The following is a 20,096-nucleotide window of genomic DNA, read 5'->3' as shown; positions in this document are numbered from 1 at the left end:
CACTGAGGAGAGCATGGCCTGAGCATGAGGTTGCGGTGGATTTTAAAGGTGCAGCAGCTGGAGGCTGTCTGCCCACTGCAGACTTGGCAGCAGAGAGATCCGAGAAGGCAGTCCCATGACTGCCACAGTGGTATAAACAATAGTTTGCTGGTAGTAAAGAATAAAGTGCGGCAACAGTTTATATTACGAGTGTGCATGCCATCCTGCATAGTCTGAGCTCTTTTTTCAGATGCTTGGAAAATGTCTAACAGCCTCTCTGCCATGTTTCTTTATTTGCATCATTTAACTAGTCCCAAAACTATTTTAGAGAAAAGCTTCCAAATGTAGAATTTGATCAGGTTGAAGCTGTGCTGTTGGCTTCTGCAGAGGTGAGAGTATTCAAATAATCAAATTCACTCTTCTAAACTCTCCTTTTGATACATCACTCGTTCTTTTGTTTAATCAGCACTTACCACAAAAGAAATATATGTTAAAGTATGAGCAAATGAAATAATTGTTCCAGGAACTGCGTGCATTTTATAAATTGTAGCGATTAGATATTTATGGAGTTTGTTAAGCAGTTGAAGCTGGAGATTTAGACATGGGACAGAGCTGAAGGCATTTTACATGTTCTGCTACAGAATTTGCATTTTATCCTGAAAGTGATGGAGAACCCTGCAAACATTTTAGGCCACGAGAATGACACAATCACATTCATGGTTTAGAAAGAGTACTCTGGTGGCCAGTAAAAGGAAAGGCATGCAAATAGAGACTAGTTAGGAATTACTAATTGTAATCCAAAAGAGAAATGAAGAAGACATAAACTAAGATGTTTTAAAGGGCTTAGTGATTAATCAGATCTAGAATGATCAGGAGAGCAAGAGCTCAAGGTGACTTCACATTTTTGACCTACTGCCTTGCTGCCAAACGTTTTGGTCTGGCATCAGCTGCATTAGCACCACTGAGAAGTCATCAGAAATGAATAATGTTAGTCCCCACGCCAGACCCACTGAATCAGAAACTGCGTTTTCCAAAAGATACCCAATATGAACATTAACATTAGAGAAGCACTGGTCTAGGTCAAGGTCAGTAAATTGTTCCTGTAAAGGGCAAGATAATAAATATTTTAGGCTTTGTGTTTATACAGTCTCTGTTGTTCCTACTCTATTTGGCTATTTATTTATAGCATAAAAGCTGCCATAGACAATACACGAATGAATGCGGTCCAATGCAATCTTATTTATGGACACTACAAATTAAATTTCATATAATTTTCACATCACAAAATCTTCCTATTTTGATTTTTTACAACCATTAAGAACTGTCAAACCATTCTAAGCTCCTGAGCTATACAAAAACTGATGGCAGGCCAGATTTGGCTTCAGGGCCATTTTGCCAACACCTTCCGAGTGAACAAGTAATGGGCCTTTCGCAAAGCCAGGGAGTACAGGGAGAGGGACGATTCATTGATGGTACATGTTGAAGTCCATAGGACAGGTGGTCTGCCACCTTTTAAATAAATGTAGATCTTGCAGACTAAACCAGCTTAATTAGAAAGCTTTTATCCTTTCATTTGGGGAACTCTTACCTGTTCTCTATGTTCCTCCTCTAACTTCTGGTTTATCTATTGAGCTTCTTAGGAGTTAGGACAAAGAAAACCAGTCCAGTGTGTTTCACACAGTAGGCACTCAAATAGCATTCGATGGATGCCACTGAAACAGAATATTTAATCTTATTAATTAAAAGTTCCACACAAAATAATAAGAAATGTCTATTTTTGTTTAAAACTCAATGAAGAATTATTTTTACATTGTATCAGACAGTAAGCTGTATTTCAGATAGAAACAGAATAAATGAATACATATGACTTAGTTTGTCATATTTTCCATGTAGATGTTAGTTAACTACTAGTCTTTTTAATTTTTTCTTTTTCTTTTCAACCTCACAGCTTTCTCTATCTCTGGTGAAAATAGTCAAGTGGTAATGATTGCCATTTCAGCGGCAGTAGCAATTATTCTCCTCACAGTGGTCACCTACGTTTTGATTGGGAGGTGAGTTCACAGTCTGTTTTATGACTTACTTTCATTATTGCTTTGCTAGGTCCCCTCCTCCTCCAATTGCTGCTAAAATCTAAAGAGTGTGGTTAATAATGTATTTTAACAAATAAGAAAGTCTCCATTGGTATTCTAGACCTTTCTACCCCTTCTTTTGTTTCTTCATCTTTAGCTTTGATTTTCTTTTTTCCATTAAATTCCCGCCCCACTCTCCAATACACACCACTTTTCTTCTCTCTTTTCACCTCACTCCTAGTTTTTACTTTCTTTTTCCAATTATCCCTTCACTCTTCAAATACACCTCAGGTTTCCCTGACGCTTTCTCACCCGGAACACTGGTAACACTGCACAACCCTAATCACTAACAATGGAGACTTTACCCTTCATTCATTCTAACAGCAGTTGTTAAAAAAATACTATAAACACTTTCTAAGGCCATTAAAAAAACTCAACTGAAGGGGTCTGCACAGTGGGGAAGTAACCCTACATATCTCCTCATTAGGCAGCTTTCCAGTGTCCCCAGAGAAGGAGGCTTTCTATAGAGGATTTAGAAAATATGAAGTCATTAAACTTTCACTAAAGCATTTAATTGTTTGAGGAAAATGCTTTATTTTTGTGCTTTGCACATTCTGAGCATAGATAATTGTTTTAAGTATATATTTTTTCTGTGTTCTCTTCCCTTTATTTATCTCTAGGTTCTGTGGCTATAAAAAGTCAAAACATGGTACAGATGAAAAAAGACTTCATTTTGGGAATGGACATTGTAAGTTTCGAAACTGTTTTGGTTTTACCATTTTAGTTTTAGCCGTTGTTGATTTATAATTGGATAACTTCATCCTGACATAGAGAATTCAAAAGTAGTTTTATGGAAAAACTGAGCAAATTAAATTTATTTTAAACAAAGAAGGAGATTCATGGCTCTGCATTAAGTGATTTTTTTCACGGCCACATTTCAGTATATGTTAGCTAAAATGAAGGGTAACCTGTGGTTTATATTCAAATAATGCACATGATGGGGAGTAAGTATTATAGTCAGCTCTGCATAACTAAAAGGAAAAGTATATCTTCAATTTCCTTATTACTGTCCTTTGATAAAGTCTAAATAGGAGCCTTTCCCCTTTTCTAACTGCCAAGTAATGGTAAACAACCTCTGTTTATGTAAAATGCCTTGCTCCATTTTTGTCAGCCAACCAGGAGAACTCCTTTAGAATAAACTGTTTATTTTGTAGTTACATGATATCCAATTGGTAGGAAAGCCAGCACTTCCCCCCATATTTAATATCAACCAATTTAGTTTTTTAAAAAATATTTTCTAAAAGAAATACTCTTTTAGGAAACAAAATATTTATATTTAATAAAAAGACTCATTTTTTTTTTCTTCTTCTGGTAAAATGAATCATCCCAGACAAGTGTTTTGCTTTTCCAGACTATGGTTCAGTTTAATGTGGCAATTACGAATCAGTGGACTTAAAGGGAATAGCATGTTCTGATGGAAATTAGTATGGAGACAATACTCAAGTTTATATGCTCTCAAATAATCTCAATATAACTAGTATAGTTTTCTAAGCATTACTTTCTTTGGCATTCACTATTGCCTTCTAAAATTATTTTCAACTCAACGTGATACTTTGTATCAATCATTGGCTTTGCATTTAAAAATTATAGCTTTAGTTGTGACTCAAGCAAAAACTTGATGACCTGCTGCTGACATGCAGGAGGCAGACAGTAGCTTGAAGAAAACAAAACAAAAAAAAAGAGTTTTCCAAAATGCAAGTTGATGTGGGATGGACACAATGCAAGAGTTTACGTTGCACATTGTTTGTTTTAGTCATCTTATTGCTGTCATTATAAAATAATTCACCGAAAAAAAAACAAAGTACTACTTTTCTAATATCAACATTTCATCATTTCAGATTAGTTAGGTTAGTCATAAAAGAGTACATGAACAAATTGAAGGATTCTTGTCTAGCTTTTTTTTTTTTTCATAGTTCCACAAAACACCGAAAATTGCCATGCATAAATTAGTCAGACCAGTTACATTCCTTTGGATTAAGTTGCTCTTAATTTGAGTTGGACAGTCAATGTAAATATTGTCTTTAGAGCAAGACCATACTGATTTGGTTCTTTATATGGGAATTATAAATCTCATGAAGTTGGAGCATTAATAAATGTCTGTGTGCCAATTGTATGCAGGTTTCTCTATCACTCCGAACTGTTTTAGCTATCGGTTTTTATGATAAAGTTTGTTGAAACTTTAATTTTTTTCAAATGCACAATATCCTTATGATAGACAAACAAAAAGACATGCACTTTATCCTAGCTGCAAGGGCATAAAGTAACTTATATGCATGTCGTAAACTTTCTGCGCCTTAATACTACAGCTGGTTTATTTTAGACCATTTATTTGGTATTACTTTAAAAAGCTCTAGCTATGAACTATTCCCTCCAGCCTTGTTACAAATCCCATAATATCGCTTCAAAAGGAAAGAAATGTGTTTCACCTCCTAAGATCCTGTCCCATTGCCCTCTCTGGCTGGGCCTTTTTACTTTTTTGCTATCCTTAGGGCAACTCATGCTGGTAAAATGGAAATGTAAATTATTGTGTTTGCACAGAACGAGCTGTAAAGTAGTGCAGCTTAACACGTGTGCATGTGTTTATTATCTGGTTTTCTTGACACAGCCCAGTTACTCTGTATGTTGCCCTTAATTATTGGTGTGAGGGGATTATGTGCCTTGCATCCTGAATCACCCGATTCCTGGAATCTCTGGGGTCTGCTGTTAAAAATCAGCAGCCAAAGCTCCCACAGGGAACAGGCCATTTTACTTGTGTGTGTGTGTGTGTGTGTGTGTCTGTGTCTGTGTGTGTGTGTGTGTGTGTGTGTGTGTGTGTATGTGTTTATACTTGTATTGTTTCCCCAAATGTCATGTGGATAGAAAAGCGATTTACTTGATTTTAATTAATCACAATGAATTTGATTGATTTTATTTGGGAATGATTATTTAATTTTCAGGTTATTTAGTAATACATCTCTAGGGCTGGCAGGTACTGAAGGGTAACTCTAAAACACAATTTCAAGGCTTTCTAAAGCCAGTGCTTATTTAAAATACTTGAGACATTGTGTCTGGTAACTCATTTTATAATCCTTTTGTAAATTTTGATGTCAGTAAATCTCTCACAAATTGATTTCCTTAAGTTTAGCAAAGTGAGATATTTGTATTGTTTAACTGGAAAATAATTCATTTTTACCCTGTTTTTTAAGGTTGTTTTTTTTTTCCCCCTTGAAAAGGAATGCTAGATTTTCTTCTTATATTACCATTTCCTTACCTTACTATAACTAATGACAGAGCAAAACTGGTTGAACACAAATCATAACCTCCATTTGCTGAGAGTTATCATTGAAATGTAACCAAATTGACTAAACAAAAAGATTCTGACAAGGCTTTATTTCCTAACATCTTTTAGTATGTCTATGGCTACTTTTACTGTTTTCCTTACTCCAAAGCTTTTCCTTGTATAATAGTTTGAATGTATGATATGTTTCCTTCATCTTTTTACTTGTTTTAAGGGTAAAGCGTTTTAGTATTGGAAATGCTAAAAATAGTTTTAGTGTAATAATAAATTATAGTAGACCCCTGGACTAAAGAGAGACCCTGTTGTCTGTTTTTATAGGGCACAATACTATTTGTAATAACAGCAGATGCATGCAAACTCATCTGTGAGCTCAAAAGAAATGGCCATTTCTGAGCCCAAATTCTGTCTCTAGGAAACCTCGATGATATTAATAATCGTGAATACATATTCTTACATAAAAATACTAATAATGACATTTTGGGGCACTCGCACTAGGCACCTGAATAGCAAGCTTTCAAGAGCTTTTGTTTCTATGATGTCTAGCTAATTCATTTTGCTGAGCTATTCAAAATAGAAAAAACTTCAAAAGTAGAGTTTTCACTTCAAAAGCTATTCCACACATAGTTTGCCCCAAGCAAGGGCAAAAGATTTGCTGTTTCCTCGTTTCTGTGGATATTGACTCCCTAACTGCTGGTGTCTTCTCAAATTATTTGCACCTTGCCTCAAGATAAAGAGTAGCTACTCTTTTGCCTGGGCAGTATCAACACCAGGCAGAAGTAGTAGAGTCAGCCTTTCTTTTGTGTTTTCTATTCACTCCCTCGTTCTCCCATCTCTATTCTGCTGTCTCAAAATCATCTTAAGAAATAGTGGAAATGTAATGGCTGTGTGCGATGTCAGAGGGGTAGTAGATGGGGGAGGGGGTTATCACTGTGTGAGGGATATAAATGATAGATGTCTATTATATTGTTTTGTACACCTGAAACTAATAAAAGAATAAAAATGAAAAAAAAAATAAAGAAATAAAAATTTAAAAAATTAAAAAATAATAAAGAAATATATAAGAATTTTTTTTTTTTTTTTAAAAAGAAAGAAATAGCTAAGGAAAATAGTTTTTTACCTCCCATCTCTCCAGGCCACCATTTTATTTTTATTTTTTTTTTTATTCGATTTATTGTTATGTCTATTGACTCAAAACCTCTATGGAAGCTTTGCAGGAACGTAAGTTATAATGTGGTATAATCATGGCATTCACAAAGTGAGTGTAGGTCCACACACTAATCATTTTGTAGCCCAAACTCTGAAATCCTGGATTCATTGGCCTAATGTCCATTGTACTGAAGTTTCTCAGAACAATTGCTATCATCACAGTATCTACATCTATTTCATGCAAACTACAACACTCATTCAAAGAAATCTAGTCATCACAGATTGTTCAGCTGTGATTTTGCCAAAAAGATTCTTTCATGATAAATGGATCTTGGAAAAAAGAATGTCTTATTTTTTATTTGTTATTTTAGGATTAAAAAATCTTTCAATATTCTAGTGTGATAAATGAAAGAATATATCACCATTAAGCATCCACTTCCCCTGCTGAAACAATGTTACCAATACTTTCTACAAATGTTACCAAATTAGAAGGAAAATCAATAATATTAGTACATGCACTGTGGGAGATAAATTTCATTTCCTTTAATGTTAGAGCATGTTTATGTACTTTAATAGATCTTAGGCTCACTTTTTAAAATTTTAATTTTCTTTCAAAGAAAGTTAGTTTATTGAACATTCCAAATTGTTTCTAATATGAGCTATTTTCCCAAGTGATAGAAAACTCATTAATATTAAATCAAATCCAAAATGATTCTCTAGTAACTTTTGTCTTTGCTATTTTGATTACAGAATATCATGAAAATGTTTCACATTCAGAATAATTAAATAAATAAATTATGAAGGGGATTTATATTTAATAAGCTATAATATGATTTATCTTTGCAATTTAGCTCCTTAGCACCATAATTAAACTTACAGAGAATAGTTATATTGCCTTTAAACATGTTGAAAATCTATACAATAAGATTTTAGTTAACTGATACTATATTAATATACACCTTAATGCCCATATCATATATGCCTAAACTCATATCTTAAACTATATAATTGTAGAGTGGGACTTTGAATGTGAATGTTAATAAAAGCAGAAACGTCAGATAGAAGACATGCATTTTATACACTTTAATTTATCTGTAATTACAGTAGCTATTCCCTCCTTATGAGAGGATTTCACAAACTTTGATTTATTGTCAGATGTGCATTGTGATAGATACTTTGTTACTATTTGTAAAATCATAAACATGCGATGGGGTGATGGCATTCATTCACTAGTGCACTGAAAGTAATTATTGGGCCTACACAAATTTTGAACCATCTTTAAGATCCCCCTCCATGAATGTCCATTTTCCTTTTGCAGAGAAAGCTCACTGCGGTTCATCTTTATGTTTCATTGTGGGGAACTTCTTTTTGTAAACTGTCCAACACTTAATCCAACCTATCTGCCAATTTCTATGATACCTTAGAATAAACTAAAGGTCGGTGCTCTTTATCATAATGGGGATTATTTTTAACCAATCATGTTATCATAAAATGTGCCCAATAACGGTTTTATAAATTTAGCTACAATAATGCCTTTTCTTCCTTTCCTTAAACAGTAAAACTTCCAGGACTCAGGACTTACGTTGATCCACACACATATGAAGACCCTACCCAAGCAGTTCATGAGTTTGCTAAGGAATTGGACGCCACCAACATATCCATTGACAAAGTTGTTGGAGCAGGTAACCACCACCATAGTTTACCACAGCCAATCTAGTGTGTTAGTAACAAGTTACAACTGCACATAGGAATCCTGCCTGAGATTGCTCAGGTTCTCAAGTCTAAGTATATTGCTTTGAAAAAGGACATTTTCTGATTTGGTTTCATGATCAAAGGCAAGCAATATATAAATGGGCATTTAATGGGATATAATGATTTCAAAGGTGCCAGACCTACAGACTTACAGACCATGGCCAGCTTTTTATTTACTGAATTTCAGAGGCGGCAACAGCAAAAGCTCAATCTCTCCATGGCTATGCTGATCAAGTGTCACAAAGACTATTTGGCTAAGTAGGGATAACAGGATAAAAGTGTGTCTTACTTTAAATAAGCCTACTAAGTGAAATTTTGGATTTGTAGAAAAAGGTAATTTTAGAATCTTGTTCAGAAATTAAAAAATAGACACACAAAATAAAATCATAAATGATAAATTTTATGGCAACTATTTTGAGTGGATAGTTTAAATAATATGAAGTGTTCCATTTTAATACTTGCCTGTAATTTTATACAGTCTCAATTTATTTGTATTGACTCTTGTTTTCTAATAAGAGTCTCTTTATCCTACCCATTAATTTGCTCTATCACAAATTCATTAATAAACACCTATAAAATGATTATTAATAGCTGTTGTATATTTCTGATAAAATTATAGAAATTTATAAAATAACAGTATTTTATACATTTGCACATAAACACATGGACATTCATAGTACATGCAGTGTGCATTTGAATAATACTACTACTCAAAATGAACAGTACTGTACAATAATAGTTTTACACCATCATCTCATTTCTCAATATTGCTTGAAAAACAAATAGAAACTAGTTACATTGATGTGGGAAATAGAGTGGAAGACTGAGAAATTAGCTCATTGAATTATGCATAACACATCAGATCAATTTTCTGCAAGTACTATATTTATGATTGATGCTTTTTATACAAATGTGCATATAATTTTCTCTGTTTTTGTTTTCTATACACCAAAGCAGTGTTTAGAACTGAAGCCATACTTACTACTCAAGCAGTACCATCTGAGTAATTCGTATTATCTAAATAAAATAATTTATTAAATCTTCCTTTAATTTTCTTAATGTTGTATCCTCCTAAAACTCACATATTAGGAAATATTAAAATATTAAACTAGTGGCTCATGAAAGGAAGCTAGAGTTATTTCTTTTTTCTTTTTTTTTCACAATCTAAGACTTACTAATATTTACCTTCATGATACCTCTATGGCAATCCAGTTAAAACACGTATATATTAATTACTCACTTTCATTTGTATAGTTCTCTCTGTGAACTAACTGCTCCATGGAGCAGAGGGTGCTTGTCATTGTTTAATGTTGCCCCACAAGAGTGCACTCTTCTCCAGCATGGAAGCCACAGTGGCAGAATAGGACTTTTCACACTCAACTGGAAAATCTGATCAGAGGAGGGAAAACCCACTGACTCTCCGCCAATGTCCAGAAGGCCAGACAGACACATTGGGAACTCGAAATTTGAGAGCCTCTGAATTAGTAAAAGCTTATATATACAGATTTTATTGACAAAGACAGATTTCTAGAACATGGTAGTGTGAGACAAAGTGTATTCATTAAAACTGGTATCTTTTAAATGGAATAAAGGGAAGGGCTACTTATGCTGAATCAGTAATCTCTGGTGCTCATTAAAAATTACTATGGAACTGATAAGGGGCTAATATCCAAAATATATAAGGAACTCATACAACTCAACAACAACAACAACAAAATAATTCAATTAAAAACTGGGCAGAGGACCTGAAAAGACATTTCTCCAAAGAGGACATACAGATGACGACAGACATTTGAAAAAATGTTCAACATCACTAATCATCAGAGAAATGCAAATAAAATCCACAATGAGATATCACCTCACACTAGTTAGAAAGGCTATCATCAACAAGACAAATAGTAATAAGTGTTGGAGAGGCTGTACACAAAAAGGAACCCTCACACACTGTTGGTGGGAATGCAGATTGATGCAGCTGCTATGGAAGACAGTGTAGAGATTTCTCAAAAAATTCGGAATAGAATTACCATATGACCCAGCAATCCCTCTCCTGGGTATCTACCCCAAAATTCTGAAAACATTTATCCGTAAAGCCATATGTGCTCCAATGTTTATTGCAGCTTTATTTACAGTGGCCAAACACGGAAACAACCAAAGTGTCCTTTGATAGATGAATGGGTAGAGAAGTTGTGGTATATATACACAATGGAATACTATTCGGCCATAAGAAAAGATGAAATACTACCATTTGTGACAACATGGATGGATCATGAGATTATAGTGCTAAGCAAAATAAGTCAGACAGAAAAAGTAGAGAACATGTGATTTCACTGGTATGTGGGATATAAAACTGAAAACAACAAAAATACAAGACAAACAAATGAAAAAACAAAAACTAATAGACATAGACAATAGTTTAGTGGTTACCAGAGGATAAGGGATGTGGCGGGTTCTAGAAGAGAATGATGGAAGGAGAACTGACTCTGGGTGGTGAACATATAATGTAAGATATAGATGATGTATTGCACACCTGAGAATTGTACACCTGAAATCTATGTAACTTTACTAACAGTTGTCACCCCAATAAACTTTAATTAAAAGAAATAAAAAGAATATCTCACAAAAAGAAATACATTAAAAAGGATCAATTAAAAAAAAAGATAACTATGGATCCTCTTTCCCTTTCTCTATTCAAACACTGTAAAAAATTAGGCAAATACCCCATTTTCAGGGTTTTGTTGCCAATATTCTCATTTGCCACATTAAGGGCAATAAAACTGTACTTATTTGGTTTTCAAACAAGTATATCTTTAAGGTCAGTTATGCTTCTCCTAGAAGATTTCAATATGCACAATCAATTCTAGTCTGTCTTGACTAGTCTTTAAAGGCTTTGTCATCTCTAAGATGAAATATGAAGTTAAGACTTTGAAACATTCTGTTCTACAAAATTTTAAATAGCCATGAAAAAAGATAAAATTGTATGAGTATAATGAACCTGCATGTATCTGTTTCTACAACAAATATAATAACAATCCACCCATAGCCAGCCTTCCTTCATCTACGTACTTACCTACTTCCCATATCCTTTTTACTTTTTTAAAATAATTTTGTATATAAAACATGAATAATTTTGCTTAATTGATTAGCAACTATCTTTCATTGTTAAAAGCCTAAATCTTTTGGTCAAGGACAGAACTTTCACAATTAAACATACAGAAAGACTCTATATACATATATGTGGGTTAATCCTCTAATTTTCTGTCAGAGCTTTTATACAAAGAATAGGTAAAACAGAGATTTTAATTTTATTCCCTAATCCAACCATTATTTCAAGGATTATTGAAAATTTCTAAAGGTAGAAAATATTTGTTTAACTCCTTTCTATGCTGGGCATTCACTTGATATTTAATTGTATTAACCTTATAGATAAGTAGTATATTCCTTTCACCAGATGAGGAAACAAAAGGTGAAAATTTGAGTAGCCCATGGTCACATAGTTATTAATTAGGAAAGAAAATTTGAATTTGTACTTTTCAATGTTGAAGTCCATGCTAGACACTGATGATAACAGTGGTGCTTTTTTAAAAGATTTTTGTGAGGAAGAATTGCAATCATTAATGTATAGTGCTTAGCTAACATACCAGCATTGTTCCATCTGTATTTTTATTTTGCTTCTTTGTGTTAAAATAGTAGAAGGAGAATGGGCTTTGAGGCTCATGCAAAGAGTCATTTTATTTAAACAGAAGTACATTTTTCTTCCATTTTAAATGATACTGGTATAAGAAATTTAATTTTGAGCAATTGTGCATGTTAAGTCAGAATATAGTATACTAATTATCATAAAGCATACTTTATTTTAACAAACAAATACTACTGCAATGATGAATTAAAAAATCACACAGTATCTTTTGAAATTATCTTTTTCTAGGTGTGCTTTTATATAGAAATAATAGGATCTAAATTTTCTTCCTTATTGGTGCGAAGTTAATTGAATAATACCATGTAAAATTTGGCTATATGGAAAGGTCAGGCATTGTGTTTTCCCAGTCTTCATTAATTTTTGAACATAGTTTTTTTAAGTTATTATAAAGATAATTAAATTAATGTTTAACATTTCTATTTCTAATATAATATATTGGTGACTATTTCTAGTGTTTGATGAAATAATCACATTTCTAAATTTTGTGATTTTTAAAAATTAGCATTACTGAAACATGATTTTCTGAAATTTGAAGGTATATATATGTATACATATGTCCAGATATCCCACTGAGGAGAAAGAAAGGAACTCTAATCTGTCCACTTGAACTTCAAACCTTTCCCCTTAATCTCCCTAGTGAGGTACTTTTACAAAATGCTCTCCTCTAGAAATGCTTGTCTAATGTGACATTATATCACCATGATCATCACAGCCATCTCTTCTTACATTAATCCAGTATTTGTCATTTTTAAAAGCACTTTTATGTTTATTCTTCAATTTGTTCTAACTCATCAGAGGTAAATAGATAATTTATTCTTCTTGAGGTGGGTTTGAACTTGAAGAGGAAAATAGTGACTAACAGATGGCACTTACTATGTGTCTGGCACTCTTCTAAGTGCTTTACATACATTAATTCCTTTAATAGCACAAAAACCTTATGAGATGGACACAATCGGAGTTCCTATTCTATAGATAAGGGGACAAAAGCACAGAGAGGTTAAGACACTCACTTAAAATCACACCGCTAATTAGTGACAGAGGCAGATTTAGACCCAAGACAAATCAATGCTCTGTCCCACAGCTCTTACTGTCATGTAAACTGACAAGTAAGTGACTTGTCATTTACAATAAATGGTGATTACATCCAATTTTTTCTGCCAATGTATTTTATTTTAATTATTATTTTTTAATTTAAGTATAGTTGGTATACAATCTTACATTGGTTGTATATGTTTTAGTTGCATAATATAATGATTTGACATTTTTATGCCTTATAATGTGATTCCTACTAATTCTAGTAATTTTGTGATAGGTGTGAACTTGTCACAATATTATTGACTGTATTCCCCTTCTCCTTTTCACCTATCCTTCCATCCCATCCCTCCTGGTAACCATCTGTTTGGTCTGTTTCTATGAAACCATTTTTATTTTGTTTTGTTTATTTGTTTTGTTTTGTTTTATAAACCATATATAAGTGAAACCACATAGTATTTGTCTTTCTCTACCTGACTTATTTTACTTAGCATAATAATACATTCTAGGTCTATCCATGTTGTTATAAATGGCAAGATTTTATTCTTTTTTATAGCTGAGAAATATTCCATTGTATGCATGTACTACCTCATCTTTATCCATTCACCTATTAATGTACACCTAATTTGCTTTCGTATCTTGGCTATTGTAATAGTGCTGCAATGAACATAGGGGTTCACATAGCTTCTAGAATTAATGTTTTTATTTTCTTTGGATAAATACCCAGAAGTGGAATTGCTCTGTCGTATGGTATATCTATTTTTAGTTTTTTGAAGAATCTCCATGTTGCTTCCATTGGGGCTGCACCAGTTTGCAGTTCTACCAACAGTGCACAAGGGTTCCCTTTTCTCCACATTCTCACCAACACGTTATTTGTTGAATTTTTGATAATAGCCATTCTGACTGATGTGAAGTAATATCTCATTGTGGTTTTGATTTGCATTTTCCACCATATTGCCTCATAATAGTGGCAGAACTTTCAGAAAATGAAAATTCATTATGGGTGCCTCCCAATGGTTTGCCCAAAATTAATGTCTACATGAAATAAACTGCAGCTGTCTGGTAATGTTTCAATAACCCTGCATAAAGAAGAAAAATTTACTCTTGCTTATACATTCTAATGATGATTTATTTTGCATCATACCTTCTCTTCCTAATACTCACACATCTATAATGACGTATTCTTCCTTAAAAAAAAAAAAAATCAATGACCATTCTCAAGTTCTGGCCCTAATTCTCTGTGTAATACTAAGGAACACTCTAGCTGCAGGGATTGCTATCTTCTCTATACTTCCTCTGCCTTGTTGACCATTAGATCTCTGTGTTTTTCATTGCGTCTTTCATTCTGTTACTACTTGATGAATGTTTATTAAGTAAATGTATAAATAACTGCCTTTGGACCTTAAGTGACTTTGACAAGTTGCAGTATAAGTCGTTGTTTTAAAAATAGTGGCAAGACTGGATTACTAAGAAGGGGTCAAGTCTGGTGATTTGAGAAGCAAGCTGTTTGTAGTGATGCAGTCGCAGATCAGGAAGACAACCTGCTGCTTCTGTGGGTCAAACCACTCACTTGGACAAAAAGTAGAGAAGTATTTTATTTGTTGATACCATCTCTCTGGCTGATCCCTGGGGCACGAAGATTGTACAAAAACTCACAGTGAGAAGGTTGGATCAAGAATGTTATTCCACTCCATAGAGAGCCTACAAATGGATCATTCAATTAATTCATTTCCATAAAACCTTTCATTTGATATTTAAATACCATTTTTAAATGTACAAAACCAATCTTACAATCCCCACAATATTAGGATTTCTTTATGAACAAGGAGCATTATATGGATGGTACCACTTTATGACTATCTCTATGGGGCAGAGAAATGAAGGAAAGGGTCTCTGATCTCAGAAAGCTCAAAATCTAATGAAAGAGCAAATCTTCTCAATAATGATGTATATGAAGACTGCTAAAACTAGTTCTAGGAAATTTTATAGCAATTGGAGTAGACTATTAAAAAGTCAGCAACACTTTACGTTCAACAACTTCTGGATTAATTGTTCATTTGAGACAACTTTTTAAATTGAAGACATGGAATGTGAGAAAATACTTTTACAGTGATTCTATAGATAAAAATATGGTATCTTTTATTTGATACTGCTATATTATTGTACATCTCCCAGAAGCCCAGAGAACTTTACATCTATGAGAATGTCAATAATGCAATATGCCAATAATCCAATAAAATGAATTGATAGCAGAGGCTTTGAGTCTCATTTTCAGGGAGTCTGAGTATACTGTTAAATTGTCCTTTGTAGTAAAAACAGAATAGTTAGAAACATCTGAAATTTAATCCGATGCTTAACTCATAATATCCCTGCCAGTCTGTTGATTACCCTGAAGAAATGGTAACTATAAGAACAAGGAGTGAAAAGTCTAATAGCTAAATATAGCTTTCAACGTTCCTCTTGTTCATTTTGCATTCTTCACAGTGTGGGACTTAAAAATACATGAGGCTTCTCACAAGGTCCATTTGCCACTAGGGTGTGGATGTCCTGGTGCTTCTTAGGGAGTCTCAGATTACCATCTTCCAAAATAATTTGGAGGCCTACAATGTATATCTTCCAGGTCAAAGGTATACATATTTTGTATGAAATTATTAATAGGAAATAATTGCTCTCTACCGCTAATATTTTATTATGCAATTGCTTCCCTTTGTTGTTGATTTGTTCTTTGCTTTCTAACAGGTGAGTTTGGAGAGGTGTGCAGTGGTCGCTTAAAACTTCCATCAAAAAAAGAGATTTCAGTTGCCATCAAGACCCTGAAAGTAGGCTACACAGAAAAACAAAGGAGAGATTTCCTGGGAGAAGCAAGCATTATGGGACAGTTCGACCATCCCAACATCATTCGACTGGAGGGAGTTGTTACTAAAAGTAAGTAAAGTCATGAGACCAACATTTGTGTATGTGTAACAAAGGTTGTTTAAACCCAAACTCAATCATTTAAAATTTTTGATCTTTTAAAATTATTTTTTTCATAAATACCTATCATTCATAACAAAAAGACCAGTTTAAGATTAACATGTCTTTCTTTGACAAGAGAACAAAGATATTTAACAAGATATTGTTGTATTGGCAATATTATTCTAGATCTTTAAAAAGTTAAAAATTTTTTAGAAGTGAAACATTGGACTATATCATATTAATACAGAATGATTAAAATATGGTTAAGAAGTGGGAAAAATGATAACTTAATTTTGACAGAAATTGTCAGGAACTCCCAGCTAGCTGCTTTTTCTTTTATTGTTCACCAGTTTTATTTAAGCTTCCATTTTTTTTCCCTTTGGCTTTTGGGAAATTATGGGAGTTTGGGGAATGCTTCTGAGCTGTAAAGTCTGGGATCACATCAGGCCCAAGGTCTTTTCTTGGTTCTCTGTGGATTTCAAACAATTCTGATCTATAGCCCCACATGGCTTCTTGACTGGTCTGGGGAGCTCTGGCTCACAGCCTGTGATGGAGAGCTGAACTTATTTCCATGATGGTTTCTCCAGCCAGACTCAAAAGGGGTCCCTTGAGGCAACTATGTGATTTTTGGCTCCAATCCCAAAGAAAATCTCTTGAGAATACTCTGAATTTTTTTTATTTTATGTTTTTCCCCTCAAGATTTTGGAGCACAAAATGACGAATAAAGTAAATTGGCAGCAAACTCCTCAGAGTGAAAGATGACATATGGCAGGGAATTTGGCATCCATTAGGGGATAATTCATTGACACTGCATTTACATATTATGTGGCTACCAACAGACATTACACATTATGTTTTTCACAATGATATTTTTCTTTAACATTACATAAAGCACTTTCCTAGTGGCACTAATACTTATTCTCATTTTAGTGTGACTAAAAATGCCAGTCTTTCTTCACAAAAGTATGGTATAATTGAAAAGATACTTTGGTATACTTTAGAGTTTTCTTCTACAATAAAGGGGTCAAGAACTTGACAATGTACAAGAATTTACCCATAAACTTTAAATCCATATTAAGCTATGTAAGAAGCATTTTTCCCTTCTATATGTCTAAAACTTAGACCATACTAGTAGTAATATTGAAATGTTTTCTTACGGAAAATTTTGTATGTTTTTTAATTAATAATAAAAACACTGGTAGTAGTAGTAATGATTGGGAAAATGTATGAATCCTTTGTTCCTTGAGAGCAAAACCATAATACTTAATATCCATGGGATACAATCATGTCTCAGTAGTGTTTTAATAGTCAATTAGCCATTTATTCTCCTCCATAGCATCCTTACCAAGGATGCTTGTCCTTTGTATCTTGAGCCCCACTGGGAGAGGAAACTCATTTGTACTTATGTACCTTTTTTTTTTTTTTACTGTCAATTTTCACAAGTTTTTCTTTTAGAGTTGACTATCATGTGTTCCACATTGTACTACAGACATTATTTTATTCTTACCACCACCCTGTGAATTAGATATAATTCCATTTTACAGTTGAAGAAATGATAACTAAAAGAGCAAGTAGCTTGTCTAACTAGAAAATGCTAAATGTGGCATTGGGAACTTGGTCTTCTCGTTTCCCTTCTATCACTAACTCTCAACAAAAATGATATTTTTTATCATTATATTCTACTTATTATTTTATGTCTTCATTTTTTTATATTCCCTAATAATTTGACCATAGCAGGGCATCCCTCAAGCTTCAGCAACTTTCTGTAGATAATTAATAACCTTCAACACTTAAAACAAAATAAAAATGTTCATAGAGGGCAAATTCATGTTGTTTGATAATCAGTGACTAAAACAGAACCTGGATCATAGTAGGTACTTAATTTAACAATGTTAAGGAATAAAAGATTGATGGATTCATTAAATGAATGAATGACTAAAAGAACAGTATCTTCTACCAATAGGTCTTTCTTTAATGTTGGTTCATTTAATTGAATGCACATTTTAAAGAAGTACAATTGTGTAACTGCTTGCAGCACTCAGGGAGTGATGAAGAAAATGTATACATTTTAGCATGGGCACAATCATCACCTAATTTCTCCAACACCTCCAACTAAAAAAAAAAAATAAGATAACAGTAACTATAAAAGTAAGTATCAGGTTTAGATTTAAGCTTATTGATAGACTCTCATATATTATCAAATATGAGTTGACTTTTTTTGTTTCCTGTGTTATAAATTATTGAAAACAACTTGTTACATTTACTAGCTGTTTCCTATAAATTCATGACTGAATAATAAGCAGCATTAAACCAAAATTATTGTGGCCGGTATTTTTTAGATATACAAATGAAATAATCAAATACGAATTATGGTCACTTAGCAAAGAAATCCATAAAAAAAATCTCCAAGACCAAAATGCAGGGGGGAAAAAAAACACATTAAGAACAAAAATGACCTTTAAAAATTGCAGGTACTATACATTAAATGTCTTCTTCAAGTCTGATTCTATAACATTCTAATATGGATTACAACTACCTTCTTCTTAGAGAAAAAGTTCTAAATTTGATGTATCTCGCTAGTCAAATAAGTATATAAGAAGCTGCCAAATCTGACTATATAAATCCCAGTCAACTCATATAGTGCAAACATAATAGAGTTGCAGACCTAGAATTAGATTTTGAGCTCCTTTAGTGACACATATTTAAATGCTCTAAGTCTGGCACCCTGTAACATCTGAGAGAAAATAGAAATGCCATAGAATAAATATAATATGCTGCATTTAACATATAAAGAAAACAATTTTGTTACCAGAATAAGGTATTCAATCCACTGCTATTTCTTTGTTTCCTCAAACTATAAAATGGCAAAAACAATCTAACTGCAAAATTCAAACACACAGGCGCATGCACACACACACCTAGAGTGATGCAGAGCTCACATTTTAATGAACAAAATTGTATTTAAAGAAGAAAAGAAAGCACATTGGTATCGGGATTAAGAATCAGAGGGTCACAGTTCAAGTTCTGATTTACACCTACTGGTTGTGAGACCTCTGTCAAATCAAACCACTCACAGAGACTCACTTTCTTCACTTGTAAAATGGAATTAGCAGCTCTAATTTCCTATTTCCAGATACTTCAAAGATCGAATAAAATTACACAGAAATACGTTGTTAAGTGGAATAGAGCTATGAAAATCTAAATTACCACTTCTGGTGGATTTGAGATTTTGCTGGTTAATATTAGGAGTATAGAAGAAATACTTGGGAAAAAAAATCTTTCTCTTTTTTCTTTTTTTTTTTTTTTTCTCAAAGATAATTCTTTTTATTATTGCTGTTAATTATGTGCTTTGAAGCACTAGATCTATTATAATGTATCATTTTCAACTCATTTAAAGAAAGCTTCAATCATTATATTTTCATTTATTTGAATTGAGCCATAAACAATTTTAATGGTACATTTTGAACCTGATGGTCTTAAACAAGAGAAGGTGAGAGAGTCTCTGATCTTCAAAGTAGCAGAAAGCTGGGGACACAGTCTTTGCTCAGAACTTGGCACTAACATGTGTTATCAATTTTACTTGAAGTTCAAAAAGATGAAACTTTTTTAAAGCAAATGTTTGATATTTCTGCCATCACACCATTAGTCAAATGATATTCAGACTTCAAGAACTCCATTGGCCACTTTTCACCTAGTGAAATAGAAGGGATTAAATTTAATGAAGTTGATGTGTTTTTTTGGTTGTTGTTGTTGCTATTTGGGGAGGGATTATTTACTAAAATTTTGAAAAATAATAATAATAATGCAACTTAACTGTAAACTTGTATTATTGAGAAATGCTGTGAGCAGAACTTTGCGATTTCTCACAATTAAAACATTTCTATGTTGGTGTGAGCATCTACTTGACACAAAACACTTAGTCATTTGTTTTCACCTTTCTATCTCCTCCACACATGATAAAGAAATACTGCAGGAATAAGATGTCATTCTTTAGTGACAATGCCAAATTCTTGCTATTTCCTGTTTTCTTTTCTTTAAAGGTATTCTTTTGAACTTGTCTCAAGGGTACGACACTCCAGGTCATATTCTCAATAGACAATATATAGTTGTATTTATTTTATTAATAATT

General features: G+C 33.2%; 1 protein-coding gene across 2 annotated transcripts in view; it reads left to right on the top strand.

The window, feature by feature from the left end:
- Nucleotides 1-20,096, top strand: part of EPHA3 (EPH receptor A3) — a 356,820-nt gene that overhangs the window by 287,203 nt on the left and 49,521 nt on the right. For both annotated transcript variants that reach the window (XM_074333229.2, XM_019745445.3), the window contains exons 8-11: nucleotides 1,928-2,030; nucleotides 2,729-2,796; nucleotides 8,088-8,213; nucleotides 15,752-15,937. In XM_074333229.2, coding sequence (XP_074189330.1) covers nucleotides 1,928-2,030; nucleotides 2,729-2,796; nucleotides 8,088-8,213; nucleotides 15,752-15,937 — 483 coding nt within the window. The remainder of the gene's footprint in view (nucleotides 1-1,927; nucleotides 2,031-2,728; nucleotides 2,797-8,087; nucleotides 8,214-15,751; nucleotides 15,938-20,096) is intronic.

The sequence above is a fragment of the Rhinolophus sinicus genome, chromosome 17, assembly GCF_057876585.1.
Source record: "Rhinolophus sinicus isolate RSI-liver-muscle chromosome 17, RSI-T2T, whole genome shotgun sequence".
Taxonomy (NCBI): Eukaryota; Metazoa; Chordata; class Mammalia; order Chiroptera; family Rhinolophidae; genus Rhinolophus; species Rhinolophus sinicus.
The sequence above is the reverse complement of the archived record's forward strand: the minus strand, read 5'-3'. Positions and strand labels throughout refer to the sequence as shown.